We start from the raw sequence: 13880 nt of genomic DNA on the forward strand, positions 1-13880 counted from the left end.
TCACATTTCGTGATTCAGATGACATATATGAATAAATGATATAAAACTTTAATTTTACTTGGTGGATTAAATTTCAGATCAGAAAAACTCCCATTGAACTATTGAAACCAATGGAAACCAAATTTTTCCCAGGAATCAACAAAGATCTGACCGCTCAGATGATTACTTTTCCTATTAATTCTCAAAAAAGTATGATATTCTATGAAATATCATTGTTTTATTTATTTGAATCTAAAAAACTTGAAATTGGCTTTGGTACGACAAGTGCAATATTTGTAGTTTTCTATTTTCAGTACCAAGACCTACTTCCACAAAAATATCCAGCATGTTTGATGTTTCCCATATACCTAATTACTGCGGAATGCGGAACACACTAACACTGCATAGTTTTTTTATGACTACTTTCAATACATCAACATTATTTAAAAAACAGGTCAATTTCAACAAACAAAGTTGTTTGTGGTTCTAAGTACCTACCTATTTGAATAGTTACTTACAATGCTCAAAGAACTTTGTTCAAATTAGGAATCTTTAAATCCTTTCCTTAAAATACCTAGTTGCTATATTTCTACATAGTTAGTATTATCTTCTGAATTGACATTCAAAAATACCAAGAATAATATCACGTTCCAAGCCATGTGAGTCAAATGTAGAGCAACAAATTCAATTCAATAACTTTGTCATGTACATATATTCGATGTATGTCGGTAGGTATTTATCCGCTCAATTTGCTTATACTCCTTTATGTACATCATTCCTTCTTACACAACCATAGACCTAAACTGGAAATCCCGATTAACCCTTCTTTTCTTGTTTCTCATTTTGAAATTAGGTAGGTAGGTAGCTAGAAAAAAAAGATACATTTACATTGACGCAAAATTCTTCTACGACTATTTACCTACCTACCTACCCAAAAAAAAAATCAGACTGTTCTATTTTTTAAAGTTTGCCTTTGCCCTTAATGGTTTTTTAGAAAACAATTGTTGCATGTAGGTATTTCACGTTTTTGAATGAACTGTTTGACGAAAGACTACAAAAAAAAGAGCAGGAAAAGGATTATGTACTATAAATATGCAAAAAAAAAAAACATTATACATTTGTATTGGTGACATAAAGACATATACCCACTCCATTCCCAACCACAACTTTCGACTTCGACACGTGCTGGTTTTTTAAAATTTTCACAGATTTACTTTAGATCACAAACCGATAACAAGTGCATTGTGAAGAGTTCTCTTGTTTTAGTTAATTTATTTGAATAACAACCTCTTTTTTTGAAAAAAATGAATTTGAATGGTACTCAAACAATGTGGAATTGGACACAGCTTGCTTTGCTTCCAGGTCACCTAACTTTACTTTCAATTTTCTTTATTCCTAAACTTTGTTTTTCAAATCTAACTTTTCAAAATATTAATTTTTCATATTTTTCTTTATTTGAAATAGGTTTGGCATTGAACACATCATCGTTGACAACCCGTCGGGACTCATTTGACCGAAATACATCGGCCTTCAGTCCTTCAATGGACTACAGTACGAGTACAGTAGCAGCTACAGCAGTTTCATCATCTGTTGCAGCGGCTGCTGCTGCCGCAGCTGTAGCAAGAAAATGGCCAGTCAGCGGCTATGGCAACCTCGGCTCTGTGGGCAATGCATCGGCCAGTCCAATTGGTGCCCCAATCACACCTCCACCTGAATCTTGCCTGGTCGCAAATCGTGCACCTGGTGCTGAGACCAAATATCGCAATCAAATCTTGGTCGGTATTGCTGGACAAAATATGTTCGGTTCGAACAGTTCGCTATTCTCTAAACACTTGGGCATTCCGGGCGCTACAGCTGTTGCTGCTGCTGCTGCCACAAATGCAGCTGCAGCTGCCCGACAATCAGCTGCCATGGCTGCAGCTACAGCCGCAGCTGGAGCAGCTGCTGCTGCCGCAGCTGGCGGTGTTAATGGTGAACGTCCACCCGGTCGATCAAGATTACTCGAAGACTTCCGCAATCAGCGCTATCCAAATCTACAATTGCGTGATCTGACGAATCATATTGTTGAGTTCTCCCAAGATCAACATGGCTCACGATTCATTCAACAAAAACTGGAACGTGCTACCGCCGCAGAAAAACAAATGGTTTTCAACGAAATTCTTGGTGCCGCCTATAGCCTTATGACAGACGTATTTGGCAATTATGTTATACAAAAATTCTTCGAATTCGGCACTCCCGAACAAAAGAACACACTGGGCATGCAAGTTAAGGGACATGTATTGCCATTGGCATTGCAAATGTATGGATGCCGAGTGATACAGAAGGCTCTGGAAAGCATTACACCCGAACAACAGCAAGAAATCGTTCGAGAGCTAGATGGTCATGTGCTGAAATGTGTCAAAGATCAGAATGGCAATCATGTTGTACAGAAATGCATTGAATGTGTTGAACCAAGTGCGTTGCAGTTTATCATAAATGCTTTTAAGTCTCAGGTTTATTCATTAAGTACACATCCGTATGGTTGTCGGGTGATTCAGCGTATATTGGAGCACTGCACAACAGAACAAACATCACCAATATTGGAGGAATTACATGAGCATACGGAACAACTGATACAGGACCAATATGGCAATTATGTTATACAGCATGTTCTTGGTAAGTTTGAATTTTTTTGAATGCTCTTAATGGATCTTAATATAATTTTTGTTTTTCGTCTCTTCCAGAACACGGTAAACCAGAAGACAAATCCATTCTTATAAACAGTGTACGCGGCAAGGTTTTAGTCCTGTCACAGCATAAATTCGCTTCGAATGTCGTAGAAAAGTGTGTAACGCATGCAACACGCTCTGAACGCACTGGACTAATCGATGAAGTCTGTACATTCAATGACAAGTAAGTTAACATTTAATCCTAGTAGGTACCTTTGTACAAAACTAAATTTTTGTATTCTCTCATTTTTTAGTGCCCTCCATGTCATGATGAAAGACCAATATGCAAACTATGTGGTTCAAAAAATGATTGATGTCTCTGAACCAACACAGCTTAAAAAACTAATGAATAAAATTCGCCCTCACATGGCTGCTCTCCGAAAATACACTTATGGCAAACACATCAATGCCAAACTGGAGAAATTCTTTATGAAATCCTCAAATCCTATACAACCGGCAACTGCTGTCGTCACAACATCTGTAGCAGTTCCATCAAATGCTATGATCACAGAAAATGGCATGACTCCGATTGCAGTTACAGCCAATTCCTCGGCAACTCCATCGGTGTCTTCTGTGATGTCTTCGTCGGCATCATCAACTCCATCATCGGTATCAGTAGCTGTTGCTTCAGCCAATAATGGCAGTGGATTGGGACCAATTGGTCCACCAACTATTGCCACAGCAAATGGTGTCATGTAAAAAGGAATAAAAGAGGACATCTAATAACACTTTTTTTAGACTTAGGAGTCTTATATAAATATGCAAAAAAATCTACAACCAACCAACACACACATACATTTTTTAAAGATTTAAAGGAAGCGCAAGGAGCATTTTTTTAAATTTTTTTTATCATCAACGACTTTATATAATCATTTGTTTTTGTTTTTTATTTAATTTAAAAATCTTTACTTTAATATTTTTGTCAATGTTTCATTTTTCTTTGTGTAAATTAAGTATAAGTAAAAATTCATGTAGTGAAGAGAGAAAAATATATATTTAAATGTAAAATGAATTAACAACCATTACACACACACACATTAACAAAGCAAACAATATATAATTCTTCGTTTTAATTAAAATATTTAATCAATATAACTTTGTATGTAAAATAAAAAAAAACAATGTCTGACTATATAAAAAAAATACCTAGCTTATAAGTTGTATCTTGTCTTGTAACTTAGTTTTAATTTTATTTTAATTTTTATTTCAATTCATAGACTTTTTCGTGTACAATTATGTATTTTTAATTTTTTTTTTATTATTAATTTGTTCTTTTTTGTAATACAAAAACAAATCTACATCATATTAAACTATACATATAAAAACAAATATTTATCAAATGAAAATAATAAAAGTTTTTTGTTTTAATTTATAATTTTAAGGAATTTTTATTATAAAAACAACCTATGTGTGTCGTCACCCTCGCCCTCTCTATCGCTGCGTGCCTTGTGTGTTCTTAATTTCTTTAAACAAAAATTCAAAATAAAAAAAAAAAGAAAATCTATACAAAAATTTTTAACGTTTTTCACGTTCTATGGCTACATAATAATATAGTAATTTAGAAAAGTCACACAATTTTATTCTTTATTTTGTTTTGTCGTATTTTTGTCGTAAGTGCATGCATGCAAGCTCATTAATTATTATTAATTTAATTATAATTTTTTTTTTCTCTAACAATATACGATTTTTATTGGTGATGAAAAAAAAAATATAAATATAATTAATTTAAAAAAAAGGAAATTTTATGTAAATTAGTGTAATTTTTGTATAGTAACAAAATAATTAAACAAACAAAAAAAAAAACAAGAAACAAAACTGCCTTTTAACAAATTAACAATAAATAAGATGAAAAAAGAAAAAAAAAACATTTTTTGTATAAAAGAAAAACTCCTGTAAACATTTTGTAAAAAAAAAAAAAAAACAAAGAATAACATGGACAAGAAACGGAAGAGACACATTTTTTCACTCTTAAAAGAGAATTTACTTCTGCAAATTATGATATAATTCATATAAATTATTTTTTTTTTATACAAAGGGCTCATTTTGTTTTCATTATAAATGTAAATGTTTTGTAAAATAGAAGAAAAAAAAAAATATTCGTTGAAAATCATTTTTTATTTTGTTTAAAGTTTGATTTATTTGAATTTTGTATTTAAATTCAATTCATTTCTCTGTAGATACGAAAATAAAGTTTTTATATTTTTTTGTTTATTTAACGTAAAAGTGAAAAGAAAAATTTGTACCCTTGTCCTTTTTTTTAATTGTTTTATAACAACAAGGTGTTCTTTTTTTTTAATAACTTTCCTTTGTTTAAAGTGTAAATTTTTCTACTTTTTAAAAGCAACTTTATAAATAATTTTATGTAAATTATTGTACAGAAAAAAAATACATAATACCATTCATTAAATTCATTCATTAAATCGATTTATAATACAGTAAAATAGGGAGAAAAAAGGGGTAAATCTCGGAATGAATGTTAGTAGAAATTTTTTTTGCTCAATATCTTCCTTTTGCCATTCTATAACATATCTCAAAAGTCTAGAAAAATCTCATGTCCGCTTGTCGCGATTTCAAGGTCAAATCGCGAAATGCAGATTTTCAAAATTAGCAGAAATAGGCTATGGTATTATATACACATATGATACATGATGTCAAGGTATTTTTTAATGCTGATTCCAAAAAATCTAAAATCAAGACAATCTGACGTCTCTGGAAAAAGTTATACCTGTTTTTCATCTGTCAACTCATATTATTATAACAGTTGCAAACTTACTGCCGAAAAACCCTTAAAAGTTATGGTAGATGAACCAAATTTTGCATGAAGATTTTAGAATCCATCATTATTAAAAATCAAAACAATCCATTACAAAAAATATATACACCTACGAAATAATGGTATTTTTTGATGGAGGGGCAAATTTTAGGATATGCACTAAAGAAGATTCTTGTTCATCTTAGGAATAAGTGCTAATAGGCTAATTTTTTCATTTTAATCTTTGTTTGGATATTCTTTAACTACCCTCAAAAATCTAAAAAAATCTCATGTCCGCAAGTCCTAATTTTCTTGGTTTGAAGATAAGGTGCAGATTTTAAAAAATTGAAAAACTACACTTCAGATATTTGTGTCAGATCAACATGAATAAGGTGCATTACTTTTCAGGGATGGTCAGGTTGACTTGTTTGTGAGTTTTGTTGGAATAAGTGTTAAAAAATACCTTTAAATCATGTCGCTTATGTTGGTATACATATAAAAATTTAAACTTTTCTTATTAATTTTTTAAAATCTGCACCTTATCTTCAAACCAAGAAAATTAGGACTTGCGGACATGAGATTTTTTTAGATTTTTGAGGGTAGTTAAAGAATATCCAAACAAAGATTAAAATGAAAAAATTAGCCTATTAGCACTTATTCCTAAGATGAACAAGAATCTTCTTTAGTGCATATCCTAAAATTTGCCCCTCCATCAAAAAATACCATTATTTCGTAGGTGTATATATTTTTTGTAATGGATTGTTTTGATTTTTAATAATGATGGATTCTAAAATCTTCATGCAAAATTTGGTTCATCTACCATAACTTTTAAGGGTTTTTCGGCAGTAAGTTTGCAACTGTTATAATAATATGAGTTGACAGATGAAAAACAGGTATAACTTTTTCCAGAGACGTCAGATTGTCTTGATTTTAGATTTTTTGGAATCAGCATTAAAAAATACCTTGACATCATGTATCATATGTGTATATAATACCATAGCCTATTTCTGCTAATTTTGAAAATCTCCATTTCGCGATTTGACCTTGAAATCGCGACAAGCGGACATGAGATTTTTCTAGACTTTTGAGATATGTTATAGAATGGCAAAAGGAAGATATTGAGCAAAAAAAAATTCTACTAACATTCATTCCGAGGTTAAACCCTTATTTGACTGGATTATTATAGAAAACAAAGAAACCATACAAACTGACATACGACAAATGATTTGGAGAATATTATAGTCTTGAGTCTTTAAGTTGGGAGTCTTTTGATGAGGAAAGAGGAATATTTTTCTTTTTGTACAAGAATTGAAATTTATTAATTTCAGTGGTCTCGAATTAGGGCAGTTGCATGTTCAAAAATAACTTCTTTTCTTCTGTGCCTGTTCACAATCACTAACAAATATCGCTAATACAATGTTCAAAATCACTGCAACAAAAATGCATCTGTAAGTTAGATTTGATCAAAGAGACTCGTTTAGTTTGGAACACACAAGATTTTGATTTTTAAAAAGTGAATGAGTAATAAAAAATAATGTTAACAGTAAAAATTCATTCAAATTATGTAAATTCAAGATAAAATAGAAAGTATTTTCTAAAGCTCCTAAAGTTTTATGAATATTGAATGTTAGAAATATTCATAATATTTTACGGACTTGAATTTAATATTTAAGTAAATGATTAATAAAAATCGACCAATATAATGAAAAGCAATCGCTTCAACGATTTTGTTCAGATTTTCTTTTTTAGTATCAATGCATTCATTTGTGATGGATGATCAATTTTCGAAAATATAAGGTCGTTCAGTTTCAATGTCTGCCTGAAATAACCGAATTTGGTCAACATAAACAGCTGGAAAGGATCCAATAATGAAACTAATTAAAAAATTCATACGGTCTTCCTTTAGAAACTATTAATTTATTTTTGATACATGCTCAGTTTTCAAAAACATAAGGTCATTTTCACAAACGGAGTCAGATTACCAAATTCAGATTTTGAGCCTGATGAACTTGAAAAATTATGTTGGTTTTCGTCAAAATTAAAATCCTACGAATATCTTAAAAATTTTGACAAACTAAAGAAATCAATTCAATTAAAGGTAATTTCCTTGTTTGAGAGCTTTTCCCCACAAAACATTCATTTAGAATAATGCTTATTATATTAGATTCTGAAAGAATTATTCCTACATCCTCCAAAATCAGTTCTTCACTGAGTCAGAGACTCCCCTCATTATCTTCAACGATCTCAAAAGATTTTCACCCAATCCAAAACATTACCCTACTGCAAAACGTCAACAAACAAATTGTATCTATGTATTATTATAAATATTTTTTTACTCTAGAACTAGATTAAAAAAAAAAAAAACTATGAATACAAAAACACCAACTCATTTATTATACCTCAAAATAAAACTTCTTATTTCTAATCATATTCATCATTTGCTTTCCTTTCATTAAACACAAACAAAAATGTATAAAATATCGAAAAAGAATATTTTTACCCCATTACATACAAAAATACGAATTTAGAAAAAAAAAATTAAAATATTCTTTTTAACAAAATTAACATAAAGTTAAACAAAAAAAAAATATTGTAAATTCCTGTAAAATTTTGTAAAAAAAAAAAAAACATAAACTTTGTGATTCATTTCAACGATAGCAACTACTGATGCCTGTTGGATTTTTTTTTAATAATTTATTATTTTAAAGAAAAAAACTTGTAAATTCATATTTCTCTCTCTCTCTCTTGAGCCCTTCACCCAAAATGAGATATCAATATTTTTTGTAGAAGTAAATTTCTTTAAAAAAAATCAAATTTAAAAAAAGTATATATTTAATTTTAAACATAAATTGCAAGTTAAAAAAAAACTAGTTTGTAAATTCAAAACAAATAAAATTTTTTTTTTTAATTTTAAGTTTGTCGAAGAAAAAAAAATAAACATAAAAATTTTCGTGTGTATTGTAATTTTTATTTGTCTAACTCTGTGTGTAACTACTGTTTTTTTTTATGGTTTTTCCATTTATTTTTACTGCTTCTATCAAGCATGCACTGATAATGTAACGAGACGTGGATTTTCTTTTCAAACTTTCCTAGCTTATAGATTTATATACATACATAAATATATATATAATTTTTTTTATTAATTCATAATGCTGTAACTATTAATTTTTATATTTTTTAATTTTTCTGGTTTATCATATTTTTTTTTTTTAAATAATTTAATTTTAATCTTTCAGCACATTTGTAATAAAAAATAATAAAAATGAAAACAAAATATTTATAAATTTTTAAATACAAATAATATTTATACTGTTTGCAAACAAAAAATAAACAGCATTGTATTTAATGGTTAAATAAGAAAGAAGAAAGAAAATGTGCTAAACAAGTTATATAGATTCCTTTAATTATTATTATTATAAATATAAAACACAATTTATAATATATATTATATATATTATATATCATTAAACGTTACTAAAAATTATACACACATACATTTATAAATATAAAAAATATATATATAACAATTACTCTTTAGTGTAAAGTCTTATAAATAATTGTAATAAATGTAGATTAAAAAGAAATATTGAAAAACAAAAAAAAAAACAGAAACCCCTTAATAATAGAAAAACAATTTTTTAAATACGGAAATCGACACTTGTTTTCTAAATAAACGGTGTCAATTTATTCATAATAATAGGGAAAAGTTTTTTTTTTAATTCAAAAAATAAATATGAAAACCAACAAAGGGAAGAAAAAAGAAGAAGAATTTAAATGCAGCATAGTTGCGCGTGTAGATTGAAATTTCAAAATTAAAAATATTTATATACCGTGTATTAATTGTAAATGTTTGTATTAAATAAAATTTAAAAAAAAGAGATATACATTCTCTCAAAAATGAACTAATTGAAATTAAACATAAACTTCGTTTGTATAAAAAAAAAGTGTACCCAATCCAAAATACTAAGGCACGAGAATAATAAATTAAAAAAAAAAACATAAATCAATTTTTCAAATACAAAAAGATGCAAAATGCAATTAATAAAAAAAAAATAAAATAAAAAGTATATTTAGAACACATTTACACGTTCAACAACACTGACACAAAAGTTGCATAATACTTTTCTTTTTTTGTATCATCATTAAACATACATTTTATAAATATCTCACAATATACACATTTTTATACATAAAATATTATTGTTGAACAAAAAAAAAATCATTTTGGATGTTTTGTTTTTTCTTTGTTTGCAATGAAAATGTTCATTCAATTAGAAAAAAAAACCTAGCAAAAACCTCAAGAAAACAATAAATAACAACCAATATAATACCGGAGGTGTGAATAACGCTTTTTAAAAAAATAATGATTTTTTTTTTTAATATTATTTCATTTTGAAATTCTTGATTCTAAGTTTTACTCTTTTTTTATTATTACATTACGATTATAGATTTATTTTATTATTATTATCATTATATTATAATTATATTTATAAGTGTGACAACTTTACAATTATTTTTATTGTCTATAATTATTATTACTACATCTTCTATCTTCTTTTTAATCTATCGTCTCTTAGTTTTTATGATTTATATAAATATTATAAATTAAAACAATTTTATTAATTAAACAAAACAAAAAAATATGAAACTGAAAATATAAATATAAAATAAGGAAAAACAAACATTAATTTGAATAAAAACAATTTTAATTAAAATGTAGCAAAATTGAATGTTGTTTTATTTTGTTGTTAATTTATTGTTATTATTTTTTTTATTATTGCTGGTTAATTAAGGATTTTCTTTTGCAGCATTGGCATTTTCATTATTTTGATTGTTGCTTGATTATTATCTTGAGGCTTTTTATATTTTATTTAATTGGCCTTAAGTCATCGGTATGGAACAAATCCTTTAAATCAAGGAAATTGAGGTTTAGGATGCAGATTTGTTAAAGAAAACACAGGAATTGTATGTGAATGGTATTTTATTGTATTAACGCCAGAAATAACTTTATTTAAAAAAAAAAAAGAAAACAGATTGAATAAAAACTTTCATTGGCCCACGGAACTTAAAGCGAAGTGAGTTGCATTTACGAGTAGTGCTTCTGATTCTGATGCAGTGGTAGAGACTTTTTATATTAGCGTGTATGAGATAGCTTGAATCCCAAAAAATGGTACTACACTTCTTTCCGACATTCGTATAAACATGAATTGCTTAATGTCTTGAGAAATTCCCTCCTACTGGCTATTTCGAAGTGACTTGGGATTGATAAGAACAGGTGCAGGATAGAAGTGTGTGCAATAAAGTTAATGGACCGTTGTGAGATGGCTTTGATTTTTCATGGATGGTTTCATTTCATGGCCATTTATTTTCTTTCAAAAAAGGGTTAATAAGATTGTCTAATACTGCTAAAGGATTCGAGTGGAAGATTTTTTATCTAGAATAAGATTTGTCAGAGATTCATCAGGAAAATTAAATTAAACACATTCAATGGCCAACCAGAGTTTTGTTGTATTTTCTTGGAGATCTGTCCATTTGAGTAGATTCTTTAGAGCGGTTTACATGAGTTATAATCTGAGGGTATTTTCCTTTTATGGCAATAGGTCTATGGCATCGGCATTATGTAATTATTTTTAGTCCTTTTGCATCCAGGCTTAGTGGTTGTTCATTTCAATTTGCATTTCCGAATTTAGCCGGTCACTTTTCACTTATTGGGCTATTTTGGTTGAGGTTCTTCTGTGCTATTAAGATTTTTTGAAGTTAAGGTCGTTAAAAAGTTAAGCGATAAAGGGAATTTTCGTTCCAAGGTTTGTAGAGCGGATGATTTCCCCTTACAGTAAGGGCGTTGAACTGTGTGATGTTCTTCCTAGATTAGTCTTTCTAGATTTTTAAGAAGGAATGATGTCATACTAATCGGTATGAAATACATGGGATCAATATGGGAGTGGGAGCACTTGCCAGCTTGCTTGAGTATAAAATAGTGTCACCGCAGCGCAGGCTTCATTTAAAATGAGTCCAAGAGCCTGTTAAATTGTTGCTTGATATTTGTAATAATAATAAGTATTTTCGTTAAGTAATATAAATCTAACCTTAGCTTATCATTTTTTGGTTTTAAAGAAATGAGTCCGTCTAAAGAAGGTCAAATATAAAATTTGAGTCCCAAAGAACTCAAATGATACCCAGTGGAAAATCTGATGGTAAGACAACTTTTTAGTTTTCATTCTATGTAAATGACTGAGTGTCAACCATTATCGTCTGGTTGGGTAAAATAATACGCCCTATCCTGAGTTTCACTTGGAAATTTTTTCACCCGAAATATTTTCGTCCGCCTGGATTTTTTAAAGCTATTTTGTTAATCGCCAATTTAAGTGGACTACCTAGCATATTTCTTCCAAAAAAGTTCCGAATAGGGTAGTTTTCCGAATGTGAACAACTTTTCGCTCGAAACTCACAAAAGGAGAAAGTTGAATAAAATTTTGTTGTTCATGTAGCATCTAGACCAGCAGATTTATCGAGATGTAGATTCATGCTTGTTGGGTTGTACATCCTTGATTTGATGGTTCGTTTGAATTAAAAGTTCATAGTATGTTCATAAGAGGATATATCGTGAAGAAAAATTTTCCTGGGAATGTTTTCCTTTATTTTAAACATGGGCCTTAAACGTTTAAATCGAAATTAATTTTTATCGGCAACAAATTTTCCAGGGGAATTTATCTGTCACTACAGAGGGTTTTAAATTGCGAGTGAAACTCAAGATTTCAAATTCCGTAGAAAAAAATATTTCCAGTGTAACAAAACTTCTCTGTAAATCCACTAATTGGATATTGGAATAGAAAGTTTTTGCATTGTCTTAGCTTTTAGAAATAAGGAATATGTTTTCAGTTTGGTGGAAAAGAGTAGTTTTGGTTTCGGCCCCACCAAAGAATTCAAACTCAAAGGCATCAAACCAAGCAGACGATGGATGTGGAGTTATAATTCGTGGTCACATTTTTAACCTTTGGTTAAATAGTCAATGGTTCCATATTTTTCAATCCGATTTCAGCACAATCGCTTTCATTCAAGGGAACCTACATTTCTCGGTTTTAAATTTGCTTTTAGATTAGATATCCAAATTTATTTGGGAACTGTAAAGGTATGTACCAATATTCACATACGTATTATTAATATAAATTGATTTAAAGGACATTTTGATTATAATGCGGGATTTCTAATTTTTAATGAACATTTTTTAGTTTATTATAAATTCACAAATTTATTAACAGATCAAACATTAATTTTAATATTTTTTTCGAAATTTCATAAATTAAAATAAAACTATGAAAAAAAGTTACACAAACTTTATACATACTACACATAAATATATTCAATTTTTAAAATAATTATATATAGAAACCTTTTTTCTGTCTTGTAAAAGTTGTAAAGTTTTTAATTTATCTATCTCAAACACTTATATAATCCAAATACAAAAAAAAATGTTAATAACCAAATAATAATCAAAATAATATTAAATTTAAAATGAAACATAAATTTAAAAAGAAAACAGAATAAGAATTTTTTTAACGCAAATGAACATATTTTTTACATGCGAAAATTACACATGTAATTATGTCTTGTGAAATTTACAAGTTTTGTTATAAAAAACAATTATACATATGTATATCCAAGAAATAAAAACAAAAAAATAGAATTTTATTGAATTTACTCACAGAACAGATGATTCATTTATTTTTTTATATGCGAAATTTTTGGAAATAAAAAAAAAGAAGAGGAAAAAACAAATAAACAAAAAAGTAAAATCAACTTGAATATGAAAAAAATAAAAACACTAAATTTACAGTTCTCGATCAAATATTGAATTTGAAAACAGAAATTTTCAAAACAAAAAAAAAATGGATATTTAAATAAGTTTCTCATTATTTTAGAAACGATGAAAATTTATTTTTCGAGATTATCCCTAAGAAATAATATTTAACTCGTTATATATTACATATATCCCGGTAAAACAAGAAAACCAAAAACAAAAAACAAATAAAAATATTTATACACACCAATTGCTATATATGCATAGTAATAGCATTATTATATATATATATATAATTGTAGATTAAACAAATAAAAAAAAAATTAAAACAACTGTAGATTTTTGTGTAAACTATTGTATTCATATGTAAACATTGTAGAAGTTTTAATCATAAGAAACATTTTTTAACAAACTCTTAGTTTTATTTTCTGAGATTTTATTGTTTTTGTTTTTTGCAATTGTTGGAAATAATTCGTAGGACCGATTATTCTTTTGTTAAAATATTTCAGTTAAGTTCATTAGAGTTAACTTTTTACAAAACTTTTTTAAGGAAACCAAAAAATAAAACACAATGTATAAAATGTTTTTAAAAACAAATATCTCTTAAGGAATAGAAAATAAAAACAAAAATAATATTAATAAA

The 13880-nt window shown here is 28.1% G+C and overlaps 1 protein-coding gene across 4 annotated transcripts in view; it reads left to right on the forward strand.

Annotated features, from left to right (window-relative positions):
• Positions 1–4713, forward strand: part of LOC129913331 (maternal protein pumilio) — a 464853-nt gene extending 460140 nt beyond the window's left edge. For all 4 annotated transcript variants that reach the window (XM_055991943.1, XM_055991941.1, XM_055991942.1 and 1 more), the window contains 3 exons: positions 1444–2634; positions 2703–2871; positions 2942–4713. In XM_055991943.1, the coding sequence (XP_055847918.1) occupies positions 1444–2634; positions 2703–2871; positions 2942–3386 (1805 nt within the window). In that variant the 3' untranslated portion in view covers positions 3387–4713. The remainder of the gene's footprint in view (positions 1–1443; positions 2635–2702; positions 2872–2941) is intronic.
• The last annotated feature ends 9167 nt before the right edge of the window (positions 4714–13880 follow it).

Source organism: Episyrphus balteatus, chromosome 3 (assembly GCF_945859705.1).
Source record: "Episyrphus balteatus chromosome 3, idEpiBalt1.1, whole genome shotgun sequence".
In the NCBI taxonomy this organism is placed as follows: Eukaryota; Metazoa; Arthropoda; class Insecta; order Diptera; family Syrphidae; genus Episyrphus; species Episyrphus balteatus.